This window comes from Ictidomys tridecemlineatus, chromosome 6, assembly GCF_052094955.1.
Source record: "Ictidomys tridecemlineatus isolate mIctTri1 chromosome 6, mIctTri1.hap1, whole genome shotgun sequence".
Taxonomy (NCBI): domain Eukaryota; kingdom Metazoa; phylum Chordata; class Mammalia; order Rodentia; family Sciuridae; genus Ictidomys; species Ictidomys tridecemlineatus.
Window position 1 is genome coordinate 50,453,274 of NC_135482.1, and position 19,778 is coordinate 50,473,051.

The window sequence follows — 19,778 nt, forward strand, 5'->3', positions numbered from 1 at the left end:
GGAAGGTCATATTGCAGCAAAAATGGGTGAGCTCGGGTCATTATATCATAATGCAGTGATTCAGACTTATAGGCAAGGCTCTATAAGTATATGATATGTAATACTTTTGTAGTGCAGATTCACACTGTAGAGAAAGCTGACTTCTTGGGAATGGTGGATGAAGACTCCAGGCTGTAACAGAGCTGCTACTCTATCTGCTCTTGAATAAAAAGTGACATGAAGTGTTTGATTTTTATCTAGTGATTAAGCAGGGGGCAACAGATAATATCAGAGAACACCTTTTTCAACATAGATAGATTTAGGTTGCTATAAGTGTTGGCAGAATTAGTTCTTGGCCAGAGTTGGAGTGGAAATGAGGGGGAAGAGAAAGAACCTGATTCCTCTTCCTTTATCTGATTCTGTCTTTTAACTATAGGTCCTTTTAGGTTTTATTTTTTAAGTATAGGTTTTTTTCTTTTGCTGATCTTCTGCTACTTGGGAGAAGAACAAAGGGAACATTTACACGAAACTGCAGAAAAAAACCATAGATATTCATGAATGGAAGAGAACTACTGGGCAGGAGAGGGACAGACAGTGGGCTGACATTTGGGGATTTGTAGACCGTCAAATGGAAGTGTCCAGCAGAAATCTGGCCAGGTAAGATTAAGGCACAGAGAGGACAGGGATGGAGGTAAAGATCTGAGTCACTACCAGTTAGGTTGTCCTGGGACCATAGGAGCTGACTGAGATCACCAAGGGTGAACTAGTAGAATGAGCAAATGGTTGAGATTCAAGCAACTATGTGGCTTGTGCTGTTCTGTATTGTCATGTTGCATGCTTTATTAAGAAATAAAAGTCTGATACAATATATATATATATATATTAGTAAAAATAAAAATAGCAAGATGTTTAATATTTATTAGACACTGTGATAATAAAAGTTCTAAGTATTAATTAAGCAATAAATATTGTAAAATGTACTAAGCACTTTATATTAAATACTCTACACAATAACCTTATTCTTCTTTTACAAAAGAGACTGAGCACATAGAGAAAGGACTTATCCAGGGTCATGCTATTAGTAAGGGGTGGACTTGGCTCTAGGTCCAGGTTTGTTTTAATTCTAACTCTGAGCTCCCAAGCACTAACTGTACTAATTTAAAAGTGTAAGTCTTGGGCTGGGGATGTAGCTCTCAGTGGTATAGCACATCTTAGCATGCACAAGGGCTCTGAGTCCTATCTCATTACCACAAATAGAGAAACAAACAAACAGAAAAAAAAAAAGTGAGTCTTTTTTCCTAGAAAACACTTTGAGTAATCCTATAGGAAAAGTATGAATCATGGCTTATGATTCTGTCTGTCCTAGAAGAATAAAAAATCATAAAGGTTTTAATAAATCTAAGAACATTATATAAATATGAAAATTATTAAATTAGCAAATATCTGAAACCTTAAATAATACAGGCTAATCATTTTCAAGTGAGTCAATGGTAGTGATACTGATGATAATACTTAGAAGTGAAATGTTTTAAAACTTGAATATTTTTCTTTTTTGTTGTTAAAATATCCCATCAAGTTATTCCCTAGATTTAGAAAAGGATGATTATATAAAGTAGCTTAAAATTATTTTGCTCCATCCATCTATAGTTAATAGCATGAAATAAAAAATTAAAAACCTATAAAAGACAAGTTTTGAGTAATGAACCAAGAGCAAGCTTTGCAAGAACTATCACTCACAGCATGCACCACCACATCCATCGTTTTCTCAGCTAATAGACCTCAGTGTGTCTCAGCTGATGAATGAGGTTTTATTTTTTAATCAGTATCATCATTAATAGATCAATAATGCACAGGCTTTGAAGGCTCTCCTTCCCAGAGAAATGTGAAAGCTTCCAGTGGTCTGAGGATTAGATTTCAAGCATTTTCTTTGGAAGCCTATTTAATTATTGAAAACTACAGAGCCACACACTGCCTTCCTCTCCCATACAAGACATTTGGAGGAAATAAAATGACCCAGGATTAACTTTCTTGGTACATACACTCCCTTTGATTACTCTTAAATTTCACTTGAGAATTATGAAGTGAATTATTTTTCACACCTAAATGCATCGTGTCTCTATGTAGCAAAAGGGAAAAAAGGACACACAATTTGGTGACAACTCAAGATTAAAAAAAAAAAAGGTAGAGAAAAAATTTAAAATATGCACAGCTCAAACTGGATGGAGACACCACGGGTTTGTCCTAATGAATGACTGATGAGGATTCCTGGCGTCACTTCCCAGTCCTTTTCTTCCTTGAGAATACCAACTACTTCAGTGCTTTTCTAAGAAGACATAATTATTCACAATCAGCTTGTCTTTTAAAAGTATATTTGTATTCCTACTCAAAGACAGACAATGGATTACGTGAAGATACCCCATTGAATTCCTTAGGCCCAGGGCAGAAAACAATGTAACATAGTACTTGGCTCTCACTGTCAGATTTTCTGGGTTTGGCAAAAGGTTTTTATAGATATTTACCCGCTCTTAGCTCCTTATGTACACAAAGAAGCCATTGTGAATATTAAGGCTCATTACTGAAAAAGAACCTCAGTTTTACAGATGTATATTTCATTTACTATCATCAATCAAATGGATTTAAAAACAAATGACATCACAAAAAGGATATAGTGGTATTGCTGAAGGATGAAGGTGGTGATGGTGAGTGTAGCTTTAAGAGCTCATTATGTGTTTCTTTCTATATTAATACTTTTTGAAGATTTAGAATTCTGATTTTTGACAGTGTCACTTTAAGAGCCCCATGTAGTTGTTTCACAATGTTGCAAAGCACAGAACTTACTGGGCCACTGGTAGCCTGCCAAAATTGAGCAGTATGGCAGGCCAAACACATGTCTGTAGTTAGAGTCTCAGCTGTGCACGATCAACTGCTAAATCCTGGGGTTAGGCTCTATTTGTTTTACCATGAAGGCAGTTTTTGCAGCAGTGAGTCTAGTATAATTCAGAGAGGTGATTTCTATCTCAAAAGACAAGACTGTCCCCAAACATGCCCCTTAATCCTGTCCTACTAACCTTATTTAACCAAATCAGGACTTGGATCCCTTCCTAAGGACTCACCATTGGATTACTTCACCATGGGACAGGTGCCATTAAATCCCCTGGTCTCCTTTAGTATAATCGAATTAATGTGAATAGGGCTTGCATGGAAAGCCAGCAGACTCACAATGGTCACAACTGAAAGGTGGAGCATGTCTATCATGCTCAGATTTTCTCTGGGTGACAAATCCAGCCACTGACCAGAAACTGGTGTGTTGCCAAGACTGCTTGAGGGGCAGGACTGGAGAATACAGAGGTCTGCAACCTGTGGGCAGAGCCCAGTGTGTCTGCAGCCACCACATGAAAGCCATCCAGTTCCTTCTGCAGAAGAAACTGAGGGCAGTGAAGGTCTCGGACACCTGAACATAGTTGTGGCACTGTGGGACACTGGAACCCACTGAAAGAAAATTCTAAGATGAAGAATTTCTGGCTTAGGGTTCACAAGATATAATGTGGCTTTACACAGCACAGCAGCTAGAGACAGAATCTGGCATACAGACTCAGCAAATTGGCCAAACTATAGCTCTATCCAAGAATGACATGTAAAATGACACGTAAAAACTATTGGGGCTTTCTCTCTAGGAGACCTAGGAGAAATTACGTTGAATGAGTCCCATCAAAGTTTCAGAACGTGGCTTCAAGCCACATTAACACGTATCTGCATAAAGCGCCAAGAATGAATTTACCCACAGTACTGAATCTCTCAAACTCAACAATTTCTAAAGGCAGGAGGACTTCAGACTTGTAGGGAAGAGCTTTGTGTCTGAAAGCATTCTTCTATACTTGATAATTTATGCTTCGGGGCTGGCAACTAATCTTGAAGTTATTGCTTAAAATATCAGGCATTTGTGATAAATTCGGGGTAGGGGAGGAATTTACATGACACTATGAGGGAAAAGAAAAAAAAGTGACACAATTGCTCAGTGAGAAAACTATTGAGATAAAAAGGCTTTTTTTTTTTTTTTTTTTTTTAAATTCAAACCTACAGAAGAGTTGGAAGAATAGTACCAGGAATATCCTATATCCTTTGTTTAGATTTCCCAATTGTTCACACTTACTACATTGGTTTTATCATCTGTCTTTTTCTGAACCATTTAAAAGTAATGATACTAAAGTGGGTGTTTTTAAGAATAAGACCATTCTTTATTATCACAGTACCATTATCATAACCAAGAAAATTAACATTAATTCAATAATATAAAGTTTATATTTATTTTCCCATTGTGCTTAAGATGTCCTTCATAACTCTTATTTTTTGATTCAGGATTTAATGAAGGGTCACACATTGCATTTGGTTGTTTTATTTTTTAGTCACTTTTCAGTAGATTAAATATTTTCTCTCTTAGGTAAAATTAGCCTTTTGTTTTGGAATAGGACATCTTAACTGTGTAATATGTGGAGGCTTAGGTCATGATAACCTTTCTCCATGTGGTCATTCCCTGGTGTTGACGGGTTCTTTAGAGGAAAACATGAGACAGGTGATGGGAATACTGCTTTCTGGGCAAGGAAGATTCCAGAATGGTAGGAGGCCTGGGTACAGGTCTATGTGTGGCAATCTCTTTTTGACTCGATCACTCCACTCATTTCACTCATTTCCCACCCTCTTCTAAATTTTCTTTTACTTTTTAGAACATCTAGCAGGATCTAGTGTAAATAAAAGATAATTAAAGTTGCATACTCTGAGGCCTTTGTATTTATTTTTTCCTTTAAAATTTCATAAAGACAAAAGGAGAAAGAACAGCATCTACACAAGTCCCCTATGTTTTTAGTCTATTTTGCTCATTTGTAAAAATGAAGAAACTAAGAGTGCTCAGTTAAGAATATAGTTCAAAACAATGCCCCGCCCAGAGAAAGTCTTATATAAGCATTAACTCTTGCATTTGTTTTTATTATTAGGCACAGCAACCTACTTATACTATTATTTCTCAACTACCAACAATGCCTAATGAAAGAGGAAAAAAAAAAAGAATCACCCAAACTTGTTTAGCTGGTTTCCAGAGTCCAAAAAATCAACAGATGGAACAACAAAGACCAGCCCATTAAAACAAACAGGGGTGGGGCTGGAGAAGCCCAAGAAGGGAAGGAGTAAGTGACTGGGGTCATTGGGTGGCAGCAAGTAAGGCCCTCCCAATGTCCCCGTCAGAGCACCATGCTCTGGAGATCCCACAGGAGCTCTGTGTTAGTTGTCAGCCCTCCTTCGAGAGACTATTCCTCAAGTTCACCACCAAGCTTAAAAAAAAAAAAGGATTGAGGCGAGACCTTGATCATCACAGGCACAGATAAAAACAATTCTAAAGACATAGTGTTGTTTCTTAAGTTGATTCACTCTTTATGGAATACACTCATGACATAATACATAGTCCACATCATCTTCCCACAAAGTCCACATAACTGACCTTCTCCAAGAGTCCTCTGCAGCAAGTCATGTTTGGCTTGAAGTTTTGTGATGAGATTACTGCCTTCCAAATATTCTCTAAGTTTCTGCAAAAGGCAATTGAAAGGTAAAAATATATATATTTTTTAAGTTTTCAAACTATTCAATGTAAAGGAACTTTTCATAAGAGATATCAAGCCCAGTCACTTTTATCTTCTCGATTCTAGAATTGTGCTATTCAACGTGCGGTCTGCAGTCAGACAGTATCAGCCATCACTTGGGAGCCTATTCCAGGTGCAGACTCTCAGGCCCCTTCCTCCCCAGACCCACTGAAATCAAGTCTGCATTTTAATAAGCAGTTAAAGTTTAAAGGTCCTGTTTTTTTTTTAATTGTTTTTTAATTGTAGATGGAGACATTTCTTTATTTATTTTTATATGGTGCTGAGGATTGAACCCAGTGCCTCACATGTGTGCCAGGCAAGGTCTCTACCACTGAGCCATAACCCCAGCCCCTAAAGGTCCTGTCTTTAGAGCAGTCCTAACTTCTTCGTGAACTCCTAATTCTATCCAGACTGAATGAATCAGGAACTCTGAGCGTGCATAGGAGTACATATCTTTTTTTTTTTAATATTGATTTATTTTTAAGTTTTAGGTAGACACAATATCTTTATTTTACATTTATGTGGTGCTGAGGATCGAACCCAGTGCCTCATGCATGCTAGGCGAGCGCTCTACCGCTGAGCCACAACCCCAGCCCCAGGAGTCCATATCTTACTCGAGACCCCAGATGATTCTGATGCAGTTATGGAAGCAGCACTAGGGAACTGTGGATCTGGGCCCTGTCAAGAGTGGCTGGGGGAGCAATGGGAGTACCATGAAGTAGAACTGCTCGGTTTCCTGCTGGTTGGCTCTCCTCTTGGCGATGCTGGGTTTGCTCAGGTAGGTTTCAGAGACAGTGGACTTCACAGACTCTGTGGAGCGGCTGTGCTGGAAACATTCAGATACATCGTAGTCCTCAATGGTGACCATATCTTGTATTGTCTGCAAGGTGGCTTCAGTAGTTTTTTTGACCTTGGAACAGAAATATATTTTTCAGGTTTAGTACATTGTTTCACAGATCCCACATCTACTCAGTGAGAGTCCACTGTGTCAAACAGAGATGAGGACATGGGGCCCGCTCCCAAGGAGTTCAGAGCCTATTAGGGGAGAGAGACAGGTCATCAATACCTCACATCACCAAAGTAAGGGGAGGATTCCTTTGAAATTTACTGAAATATACAACACTTTACATTTGAGTCCTTATAAATCTCAGAGATCACGGGTTTTCACAATTACTCCTTTGCTTTAAATAACGGTTTTAACTGAAGTGAAACTACATGCTGAAAAATAGAGGCCATGTGTGTACAGCCTGATGAATGATCAGAGTGGACAACTGTTGTGACCATAAACAACAGACAAGAAACTTGGTTACCCACTTCCACACACTCTTCCCTCTTCCTCCAAGGTCCCCTGATTTCTAACAACATATTAGTTTTGTCCATTTTTGTACTTTGCCTAAATGGAATTCTACAGCATGTATTCTTTGTCTTGCTTCGATTGCTCAATGTTAGTGAGATTCATTCATTTCTTATGGGTATGGTACTTTATAGATGAATATTTACTATAAGACCACATTATATCACATTTATTTATTTGTTAGTTTATTTATTTATTTATTGTGGTGCTGGGGATTGAATTCAGGGCTTCAGGCATGCTACGCAAGTGCTCTATCCCTTAGCTATTTATAGAGAATTTATTTTTAGTTTTTGGCTGTTATGAATAATACTACTATGAATGCAATTTTGTTGGGCCTCATATAAATGGATAGAATTTCTGCTGAGGATTATTGCCAGAATGTTTTCCACAGTGACTGTCGAAGTTTATATTTTCACCAGCAAGTAGGAGAATTCCTATCCTCATCAATAGTTAATATTTTTGGTCTTTTCAGTTTAAATCACTGAGCAGTGGTATCTCCCTGGGGTTTCCACATGCTTTTCCCTGATGTATGTCATTGAACAAAGTTTTAAGGCAGTTTGGATCTCCTTCCTTAGGAATGCTTTGTTCTAATCTCTTGCTCAGTTTTCTCCTGTGATGAGTCTTTTTCTCACTGATTTAAAGATATGGATATGAGTCTTTTGTTAATTATGCATGTTATAAATGCCTTTTCCCACTCTGTGCCATGACTTTCACTGTTATTTAGATGAACAGTCTCCGATTTTAATGTAATCAATTTATTGATTCTTTCCTTTGTGATTGGTGCTTTTTGTGTCCCATTTAAGAAATATTTTCCTATCACATGGTCAGGAAGATACTGTTCTATGTTATCTTCTAGGAGCCTTTTTATTTATTTATCTTCCAGGAGTTTTAAAAATCTATCTTACTTACCGAAGGTCATAGGCCTGCCTTTGTTTATCAAAGTTTAATGTAAATTGATAGCTTTATCTTCCTCCTCCTGATTTAAATGCTATTTTTGTAATGGATTGAATAGGATATGCTGGTAAATATTTTCATATATTTAAATAAGACACTACTAGTTATTGTTTTATACAATCAGTATTCACTTAGCTTTATTCATATATTTATACATTCTTTGATCTCTTTTCCTTGTATTTTGAGTACCCTTTAAAAATTCTTTTAGTATGAGTCTGTTTTTCATTTGAAAATCTCCTTTATTTCACCTTCACTTATAAAAGATATTTTTCTACTTGGCAGTTATTTTCTTTCTGTATATGGAAGGTACCACTGCACTTTCCTGTGGCTTCCATGTTCTTATCGAGTGAGATGTTTACCGTCAGTCTGTCATTACTTTGGATGAAACCTTTTTTTCTCCAGGAGTTTTAAGTTTTCAATTCATCTTTGGAATTCTACAGTTTCAACATAATGCATCTAGATAAAGATTTTAAAAATATATTTTGCTTAGTACCCTGGGTTATAAAACTTAAAATAAAATAGGGGCTGGGGATGTTGCTCAAGCGGTATCGCGCTCGCCTGGCATGCGTGCAGCCCGGGTTCGATCCTCAGCACCACATACAAACAAAGATGTTGTGTCTGCCGAAAAACTAAAAAATAAATACTAAAAAATTTCTCTAACTACCTCTCTCTCTCTCTAAAAAAAACCACTTAAAATAAAAATAAATAAATAAATTCAAAACTATATTTTTGGCCTGGAATTTTTTGGATTTCTTGAATCTTTGTGATGTTTTTCATAAACTGTCCAAATTTTCAGACTTTCTCTTCAATTATAGAATACTTTTTAGGGTGGTGAGCAATTCAATTATTATACTAGACTTCATTACGTTCTCTAACTCTCTTATCTTTGTTTCCTATTATTATATCCTTTGATTTTTACGTACTTCATTTTGATTTTTTTCTTTTACTTTTTCTTCTACTTTGACAATTCACTCTTCAGATGTGTCTAATCTGAAGTTAAAACATTCACTGATTTCATTGCTTAGTGTAATTCTTAGTTCCCAAATTCCTATGTGGTTCATTTTCAAATCTTTTATTTTATTGCTATTGTTCCCTGTTGAAATCTAAGCTTGTTTTTTTTTTTTATCTTCTTGAATACTGTAAGCAGCCCTTTTTAGTTTGTGTCCAATAATCTCAAAATTTGAAGCTTCTGTAGATCTTTATTCTCTGTTTTTCTTCTGGATATAACTCATATTATTGTTTCCTCTTGTGCTTTATTACTTTTATTGGACATTTTTGTAGAGTTATTTGAGGCCTAAAGTGAAGTTATCAGTCTGCAAAGAGAATATTTATTTTCCCAAACCATTGGGGACAGTAGTGGTTTAGAATAGCTAGATTTTATTACTATTTGAAATATTGGATGAGCCTTCCTTTTGGGAAGATGTAGTTTTCTGTGTCATGAGCTTCAGGTCTGGCTAATCACCTTGTCCTGGATAATAAAATGTGAAAGGAAGAACTAGCTGAGTGACCCAGTCCACCATTGTAGAAAGTGGAAATCGTTTTGATTATTAAAAAAAAAATAGCCTCATAGTATTTAATGAATAAACAATAGCAATCAGTACTAGTTTGGATGTTTAAAAATGTCATTATGATAGGATTACTAAAAAGGGACAAAGGAATGTAAGAGGCTTAATTATTTCTGGGAGTAAGCACAAAGCAAAAGACAGACGTTGTTGGAAAAAAGCATACTTGAGATCATTTTTAAAAATAATGCTGTAATTAATTACTTTAAGGAGGTCATGATTACATATCTATAGTTGAATGGGTTCTTGTGGCTTGTGGGAAAATTTCTGATGACAGCATCATGCATGAGTTTTTTAAAGTATAATATCTCAAACTAATAGATGTGAAGAAGGTGTACTCTGGTGAGAGTATTCCTTATGACTCAAAATGTGGCTCTGGTAATGACAAATACAGTATCAGAAAATATGAAAAGTCTCCGTAAAATTGTGAGAATGAAAAATAAATCATATTTCTAAATTAAAACATAATTTTATATATGATTTTAAATACTTAAGAATAATTAATAATTAAATATTGAAAGTATTTGACTATTTTATAGCTCTTTAGGTTTTATAGTCACATTAAAAAAATGAAATCCTTTTACTTACGCCTACATATAGCAAGTGAAATGTCATTAAATAAGCATGATTACTACTTTATTCAACTACACTCTTGATACTTACAAATGTGTAAGAAAACACTGGTGAGAGATTAGACTGTGCCATCTGAGGAGGTCGCAGAAGACAGAACTGAAGAGGTAAGTTCTGAGCCAGGTGTTGAAGAATAAGTAGAAATTCACTGGAAAAAAGGGTGCTCCAGGTAGAAGAAGCAAGATGCTCCAGCAGCCCCTTTGGGCTACAAAAACTAGTTTTATGTGGGTAAAAGGAGAACATTTAGAGGAGATAAACTGCTATAATAAGGCCCCAATACCTCACTCTCAATTGAGGATCACTAGGGAGCCACTGATACCTATAAGGAATGGAAGTGACAGTTCAGAGTTCATTTTTTTTTTTTTTTTAAGTACAGGGGCACTCAACTACTGAGCCCCATTTCCAGCCCTATTTTGTATTTTATTTAGAGACAGGGTCTCACTGAGATGCTTAGCATCTCACTATTGCTGAGGCTGGCTTTGAACTCAAGATCCTCTGGTCTTAGCCTCCCCAGCCACTGGAATTACAGGCATGCACCACCAAGCCTGGCTCAGAGTTATATTTTTAAAGAAATCCCTGACCTCATGAACAATAAAAGGGAAAGACACAGAAGGTGGAAAAGTGAGCCAGGAGACCTTGGTTAAGAAATGATCATAAGTACCGATGGGAATGAAGATGCTGGGACACCTTTGAAAAGCACTGAAGCATCAGAAGTGGAGGGCTCATCTGTTTTTCTTTTTTGGAAATGGTTATATGAAAAATAAACCAGAAGTAAGTACATAAAGCACAGCAAAACTTCAAAGGATATAGAAAGTTGAAAGGTACATAATATTCTTAAGATTTTGGTGGAGTGTAAAAACTAAATTATGTGAGGTGTGATAAGGTTAATTAGGCTTCTAATTAAAACACAGTGCCAATTAAAATTAAGGCAAAAGAAAAAGCTCCCAAAACCAAAAATAGGGAAAAAAGAAAAATCACCCAAACAAAACAAAAAGTCATCATGGCCTAAAATAAAAATCTGCTTTTATTGTTTGCATTAAAATAATCTACAGTTTTTTTTTTTGGAATTTGGCAGTTAAAGTATATTCACTGGGCAGGTGTGGTGGCAGATGCCTGTAATGTCAGCTACTGGGAGGCTGAGGCAGGAGGATCAAAAGTTCAAGGTCAGACTGAGCAACCTAGTCAGACCCTGTATCAAAAGTTAAAATTTCAACAACACAAAAAAGCTGGGGATATAGCTCAGTGATAGAGCAAGCCTGGGTTCAATCTCTAGCATCCCCAAAACAAACTATGTTATGAGACAGATGGCTTCAGAACAAGGATTCATTAGAACCGTGTTCTGGTGGGTAGTAAAACCAGTCACAGCACCAGTAGCCAATGCACACGTACAGAATATGCACAGAAGAACCAAATTAATGTTTTCCTTCTTTTTTTTCAACTTCTTTCTTAGAAGCAATGGTGTTACAAGCACATTTGGGATTGTCCAGAAGAATAAAGGATGTGACGGAAGTCACCAGATACTACGGGTGAGACTACATATCATTCCATGGGATGCTCTTGAAGAATAACACCAGCTCCTGACACGTGATGCCATGGTAATGGGTGGGGTGGGAATACAATGAAGCAAACACAAGGCTTTGTGTTTAACTTCACATCAGCAGAAAGAAAATTCAGTTGGCTTTGGTAGGGGGAGAGGTCAAAGACTTGACAAGGAATCCATGAAAAACCAAGGTGTACATCTACTGCACCAAGGAGCCGTCCAGGCGGCCTGCTCTCTATCTGGGCATGGAAATGAATGATGGAGAACAGGTCCCTTCTGTGGCCTTTTGTAGACCTGCTCTCTACCCCTTCCCCCAGGACATTACAACTTTTTGGGAGAACAAGTAAGTCTTTTGGGGATATCATTTCCCAAACAGAAATTAGTTTTGTAGGACAAATCATGGACTTAATTGACAGAAACCAACTGTTTCACAGTTCTGGAGGCTAAATATTCAAAATAAAGGTGTGTGCCTGTGTGTTGGTTCCTTCTGATTCTGAGAGGGAAGGATATGCTTCAGGCCTCTCTCCTTGGCTTGTAGATGGCTGTCTCCTTCCTATTCCTGTGTCTCTTCATATCATCTTCTCTTTATTTGTGTTTGTGTCTAAATTTTCATCTTTTTATACAGACACCACTCATATTGGGCTAAGGACTTACCCTAATGACCTCACTCTAATTTGGTGACCTCTGTTAAGACCTTTTCTTAATTCTGAGTCACTAGGGACTAAGACTTTCCTATGTGAATTTGGGGGTAACGCAATTCATGCTGTGACACACGCAACACTATCTGATGGCACTGTGCCTTGCATCTTGCATCAGATGCAGGCCTATTCATCCTCTAAGATCCATCACTGTCTCTGCAAAGGTGACCCTCATCCTTCCTTCCCCTGCCCACTTAATTACTCCCTCCTTCACCATTACCAACCTTGTATGAATTTCAATTATAGCACTGTGTCATTTCAGATGTATTAAAAATTAGCAGAAAGGGACCATACACACATGCACATTAATACCATAGTTAATTACCTTATGGTACACAAACTTAGTGCTAATGCAGGCTACATTTGGCAAAATGGAGGAGCAGAGAGATAGCATCTTGTCATGGCCTTCCCTTGTTCCTCCGCCTGTGACACAGGTGCAGACATCTATGTTGGGTAAGGTGTTACCAGATCTGGAAAGCTAGTTCAATCATTGCTGCCCTACAAATTTGAGGGCAGGGGGTCACATCACCATTCCAGAGGAATTCACACTATTAATCTATGTTTCTGCATTTAAGTCGTCCTTTACAAATACAGATATCTCCTAATTTTTTGGAACAAAAGTCATTTTCTCAACAACGATATAACTTAAGGAACAAAACAGCTTCATTGCCCAGGGGCTCTCTGAACAAAATCTCTGCCTTCAGCTGTGCCTCTGAAAATCTGTTTTCCTGCAGTCTACCCTGCCTCTGATGTAATGGCCCATGGGGTACACCCAATACTGACTGTGATTTAAGGAGCATGATCCTAAATCCATTTCTCACAAGTTTAGAGGTCAATTTTCTGCCTATACTGGGTTTAACTTGAAGTCAGGGATAGCTTATTAATCTAGCTCCAGTGACTAGCACAATGCTTGGACCACATCAGATTATCAGAAAATGTTTGTTGAAAGAATGGCAAAAGTTAAAATCATCCTATTTTCAAACACATGGATGCCAAAGAATGCCAACATACCAGCACTGGGTAGTTTCTTTGTTGAGAGTCATTCTGAACTCTGCCATTTTCTTTGGGGTACCATATGCCTTTTGTACCCTTTCTAGAAACTGTCCTCATTCACCTTGGGGTTCTTCTGGGTTAGGGCCCTCTCTTCGGTGAGTTAAAGCATATTTGAAACCAAAAATATTAATATGTTTGTAATGGAAGTCAATCCTGTTTTCAATTTTGGCCAAGATAATAGTATCACTCAAGGGATTGAATGCAGTTATCTTTCAGTTAAGTTCTCATGTTCCCTCATTAGTAGAAGGTTACAGGAAAGTTGGAGATGCTTAAATAAGTATAATTAGAGTTCAAGGCCACAGAGAAGATACAAAATAGCCATTATAACTAAGTAGTTTTCAAGCTCCATATCTCATACTATTTTAGAAGATTTTAGAAGATTTCCCATGAGAGTTTGTGATTTATGTGACCTGGGATTGTGCTGCAGTCATTGGTAGTACAGGCAATTTGGAGGGGAAATGTGATTTTTCTGTCCTAGGTATTGAGAATAAAACTGAAATATCTCTTACTTCCCTCGTTTACCCATGTCATGAAAACTGTCTCAGTGTTTGCCTAAAATCTTGCACATTATTGTTGAAAACATCTCATGTAGGGAATATATCTTTGGAACAGTTTGTGAAACACTTCTTAGCAAGCTGCTGGTGAAAGATTTTAAGTGGACTAGGAAAATTTATGTGGGAATATTAGTTCATTAAATACGGCTGCAAATTGGTTGTTGGAATCTCAAACTTCTTTTTTCCAGGGTGGTAAATCTACTGGCATAATTTAAGAATTCAGTTGTTCCACCTGTGAGAAGATTTTATACAGAGCAAAGAAGTGATATGCTGATGAAAACTATTTTCTGGACCAAATGGTCCAAAAATGTGACAAAGTGCTTAAAACTGACATTGTCCTAAGAAATCTGAAGGACAGAGTTGCTTTACTTTGTGTCATTCATTTTTTCTTTTTCCTTAGCTGTGTGATGGAAGGAAGGAGGAATTCTAAGAAAAGGGAGCTATAAAATCTGGGGAATTGCTCCAGAGGTTAGCTTTAAAAGAAAGCAGCAACAGGAACAACCCCTCAGCAGAAATCCCTATGACAAAACTTAAAAGCAAACTTTGAGCAAGCAGACACAAGACTGTGTGACATTAGGTCAGAAAGAGTTTTGAAAATGTTTATAATGAGAATAGTATCAATGATTACTTAGTCTGAGTTTGCTTTTAAAGTGTTGACTTTAAGAGTAAATGTTCATTAGTGCTTCAGTTTTAATAAAAAGGTTACCATCTTAAGTAAATAAAAAGAAAACCAAAAGTTGAGCAGAAGCTGTGGGGCAGCAGACTTTTATCTACCAATACTCTTGGACTCACTGGGAGTTGCAACTACCAGACTGAGTTACCATGGATGCAAATGTACCACATGATGAAAATGAAAGCTCATTAAAAAAAATTAATAGGTAAAGGTAGAGTTGTGAAGTGACAATAAATGTCAATCCATTCTGAATTTCCATCCTCAAATTTAATTAACTCCTCCTCAAACCTTTGTGTCATTTCAGATTTTACTACTTACGAGTATATGGAAGCCATTTCACAAATGTTTATATCTTTGTTTTTAAGCAGGTGTTGCAAATTTAAATATCTTTAAGGGTCAACCAAGACATAACTGAGGCAAGTGGGCTAGGTGGAGAGCATGGCAAAGGGGAAGTGCATCCTATCTGAGGGGAACATTCCTTGCTCAGCTCCAGCCTGTTATTCTCCCACCGAGGTACAGACCTAGTGTAATTTGATTTTTCTTTTTCTTTTTGAGCAAGATATTAATAGTTTTATGCAAAACTCCCCATTTTTAAGTGACAGCACTAACTTTAAAAAAAGAAGCACAGTAGAACAAAAAAATTTGTCCACAGGTCAAAAATGCTCTGGGGGCTTTCAGCATAGAAAGTCCCTTGGAGGGGACCCCCTACAGTCCAGTGCTGCCCACTATTTATAGTAAGAAGTCTTAAGATTTGGTGAAAAGCTTCATGCTCTGCTTAACGTCAGTGTCCCTGCTTTTGCATACATGGATGAAATTATTCCTCAATGTTGATGCTTTCGCTGGGCAGTTGTAATTGTTTTTATTTAATTGAAGTCTTTCCAGTAAATTTTGGACAGAGGCAGAGAATTATACTGTGTTTCTTTACTTGCAATTTTGGTTTGATACCAATATGTCAATTTTCTGCCCTTGCTTGTATCAGAGGAGGATAGCGGCAAATCCCTTATTTATGGTAGAGGAAAGAGCTACCAAGGGACTCCAAATCAGCAAGGATGGCAGTTGTTCCTTAGCAAATTACTTGTTGCAGTCAATGGCTCTCTTAATCTACTCAGAAGCTCATTATGACTTATCCATCTCTGTGTTCCCTGGCAAAATATCTGGAATGCCAAAGATGCTTGAAAAACATTCTTGTACTGAAATCAACTGCACCACAGTAACAAAACTCCTTGACTCGACTCTCAAATCTTCCTGTCATGTGACTTTGCCTTCACCATCCGCTCATCCCCATGGAGATCCAGGCTGTCAACCAAACTGCTCTATCTTCCCAGAATACCTTGAGATATACTGAAACATCTTTTCTTCCTTCTGTATCTGTAGAAACCTACTGATTACCAAAAACCTAATTTAAATCTTCCTTTGTTTGTAAATACCATTTTATTGCAGCAAACTTTACTCTGTATCTAACAAATCATAAACCACTAGTCATGCTTGCAGGGAACGTCAAGACAATCCAATTCATTTGCCTCTACAGCTAATTTTTTAAAGTCAACCCTCAAAAAGTACTGCCTGACTCTACCAGTTTATAAGGACACTGTGCTTCTCCATGTTAAGTTTATTATGGGAAATATCAAGGATTACAAACTCAAAGGCTTACAAAAGCCTGACAGATAACATAAATAGAATAAATGTAAGAAGACTGGAAAATGAATGACTTCCAGACAAGTGAATTCAGACACCCTAGCTCTTTAGTTCATGAGGCAACACAGGGCCAGAGTTGCCAGATTTTTCTGTGTTTTTTTTCTTTTATAAGCCAAAACTTTGGAAGCCAAACAAAACAGGTCTGTGGGTTGCCAGTTTCGACCTTGGGTATAACACTTTATTTTCCTAGAGTTTAGGAATGTTTTTCAAATAAAACAGCAGGAGGATATGCTTGAAAAACATTGGAAGCCACTAGACATACAAACTAGATCTTCCAGGATCCAAGAAACGGCAAGCATTTTGTGCTGCCTAGCCCAAACCCTAAGCTCTAAAACACTATGTCAAGGACAGCAATACTTCCCTGTTGGAAAGGCTCATTTGTGGGACTTTATTACATAGAGTTCACATTGGCTGCATCTTGAGTAAGGGTTGGTTTGGTTCCTCCAGTAAGAACAGAAGTCTGAAAGCTACGATGAGTGTTGATCAAATTATAAAGATCTAGAAAAACTGGTCACTCTTTCTTAACAGAAATGCACATAGCTCAAAACACCGCAGCTAAATTAAAATAAAACAGGGTACTAAAGGGAATTTGAAAATTAATTTTATCTATGTGGGTTTGTTTTTCTCTTTCTGTTCCACATTCCTTCTTTTTGGGAATTTTCTGTCTCTAGAAATATATTATCTCTGTTGGGGTTGTCAATCAAAGGGGTCTATGAGTGGCACAATATTTAGGCTGGCAAAACAAGAGAATCAAGTATGCATGACTTTATCCCAGCCAATGAAGAGGAAGCTTTTTTTTTTTTCAGAGGTAAGGATGTGGGCTGGGTAAGATGGCAAGCTGTAAGTGACCATGTAGTTTTGGATATATGCCCCAAATCCCACCAATGCATATGAACAAATCATTTCAGAGAGTGTGTGTGTGGGGTAGATTCCTGATAATAAAATCTAATCATGTCTGAGGCTACTTCAAACCTTGATCAACAAGTTAACTATTTGACTTGAGTATCTGTGACTAGTCCTATAAATTATAACTGAAAGCCTTGGCTAATATAAGAAACATTCATGGTTCATGTTTTTATTTTAGGAGAATGTGGATCCAATTAAGTTAATTTCAGGAATAGGCATCTAAATAGCTGAATTGTTAACTGCATCTTCTTTTTTTCTCTCTCTCATGTATATTCATAATTCACATTTGCATATTCTGTCCTTTAAAATATATGAAGTTCAGCAAATAAACACGTTTCTCTCCCTATTTCAAAATATGATCTTTGTACTAATTTTATAAGTAATGCCATGGTTAGTACCAAAAGTTTGGAGAACATAGAAAATCACAAAGAAAAATAACAAAATAACTACTGATTTCAAAAGTTAGGATTAAATTAATTTGTCAGTCAAAAGTTGTCTTCTACACATGACTACATATTTTTGGACATATATGTGAATTAGATATTTCATGGAATTATTTCCAGTATGAATTATAATTTAGGAAAACAAGGTATGTTTACATATATAGTCAGTGAATCTCTTTAAAGTATTATTCTCTGCTTTTATCCTTTTTATAAAGAGTTTTGTAGGAACCTTGATAGCTCAAAGTACAGGATGCAGACTGCACTTGGAACAGCAGGTATGCCTAGGCCACGAGAGCGTGCCTTCTGCTTTGCCCTGGAGTTCCAGTACTGGTGGGGCAGAACAAATGCTCACCTCCTCGTTCTCGATTTTGAGCGTGGCCAGGCGGGACTGCAGTTGTTGGTACCTGAGCATGAGCTCTGCCTGGACCGGTTGCTGGGCACTGACCTGACACACCTGATGGAGAATAAGAAACTGCAGTTACAAGGAGCACCACCAACCAGAAGCACAAGTGTCACACTGATTCTCTCAAGATTCCAGTTACATATTTCCTCCTTCTCCTCCTCCTCCTCCTTCTTCTTCTTCTTTTTATTTTTTGGTTCAAGGGATTGAACCCAGGGGCACTTAACTACTGATCCACATCTCTAGTCCTTTTTATTTTGAGACAGTTGTTTTATTTTTATTTTGATCAGTTGTTGAGTGTCCTTGAACTTGTGATCCTCCTGCCACACCCTCCCAAGTTGTTAGGATTACACGCGTGCGCCACCACACTTAGCACGTCTTTACTTTTATCAGCCACCTCAAAAACTTTTGTTTTAAGTAGAGACTTGGATATAAGTGGCAAGCATGGAGAGCAGCTGCCTGGCTTGGCTATGACTGGGAAGACAGCAGCTGTGGGAAGCACTGCTCTGAGAACAGGCGCTCCTGAGATGGAACTCTGATGCTGGAGCCTTGCTTGTGGAATCCTAATGACCACTGGGCAGAGGGCAGAGTGCAAAGGATGATCCAGGGGATTTTACAGGTGAAGTAATGAAGACATCAGGCCTTTCTGGACAGTGTGGGATCTGGAGACAGCCAGTTGTGCTTGAATCCCAGCTCTGCCATCAACTAGCTGAGTGCCTGTGGCAAGTTATAAAACCTCATTTTCCTCATCTGTCAAATGGAAAGTTTCTACACTACAAAGCTGGCATGAAATGAGACAATATATTCAAAAGCACTTAGAAGGATGCCTGGCCCATAGTAAAAACTCAGAAAATGTGAATGCCTATTTTTAGCATCTTTCAACCATAGCTTCACTAGCTGATATCAGTCAATTTTATTATTTACCATTATACTGAAGAGGCAACTCATCCTAGGCTTTGGTAGAACATGTTTTAGCCATCATTTCAGTTATGAAAAAAAAATCAGAATTTGAGTATTATTCATTGACACCAGAAATAATGTCTTTTTATCTTCGTTGCCAGTATCATAGAGATTACTGGTCCCCAGAAGAACTGGCCATAAAAAAGGGCAACAGATCCACTTTATTAAAATAATAACAAACCCATTGACATACAGTCGAAGTCAGTTATCTGTGACATTTTATCATTCTACGTTTAACATATACACAACTGAAAAAATGAAAACAACAACCATTTGGTTTGGGAAGATAACATTGGGTGGCATAAATCATTCATCTTATTTGAGAAAATTCATGTGTTACTGAGAAGGACTACAGGTTCAGTATTCTTTATCTGAATGTTTGGGACTAGAATTGTTTTTGGATTTTAGTTCTTTGGATTTGGGGATGTTTGCATTAATCCTTACCAGTTAGTAGAAATGGAATGTGAAAATTCTAAATCTAAAATGTTCCCAAATCTGAAGCTTTTTGAGCACTGGCACTCAAAAAGATTCAGATTTTGAAGCATTTCAGATATTTGGATTAAGGATGCTTGGCCTGTACTTACCATTTATAGACAAGTAATTTATTTAACAAAAGTAAAATCAGATTAGAAATATAGCTGGCAAACACACATATATCTTACACATCTAAATACTAGATGTTTCAAATAAAGACATGAAAGAAACTTCCATGAATATTATAACTGCATCTATTTTTAAAAACAGACCATC

The 19,778-nt window shown here is 37.3% G+C and overlaps 1 protein-coding gene across 6 annotated transcripts in view; it reads right to left on the bottom strand.

Annotated features, from left to right (window-relative positions):
• Srgap1 (SLIT-ROBO Rho GTPase activating protein 1) overlaps positions 1-19,778 on the bottom strand; it is a 279,415-nt gene that overhangs the window by 61,914 nt on the left and 197,723 nt on the right. For all 6 annotated transcript variants that reach the window (XR_013440538.1, XM_005328689.4, XM_005328688.5 and 3 more), the window contains 3 exons: positions 18,021-18,122; positions 6,319-6,516; positions 5,468-5,552 (listed from right to left, as the gene is read on the bottom strand). Coding sequence is in view for 5 of the 6 variants with exons in the window: in XM_005328689.4 (XP_005328746.1) it covers positions 5,468-5,552; positions 6,319-6,516; positions 18,021-18,122 (385 nt within the window). In the remaining variant the exon portion in view is untranslated. The remainder of the gene's footprint in view (positions 1-5,467; positions 5,553-6,318; positions 6,517-18,020; positions 18,123-19,778) is intronic.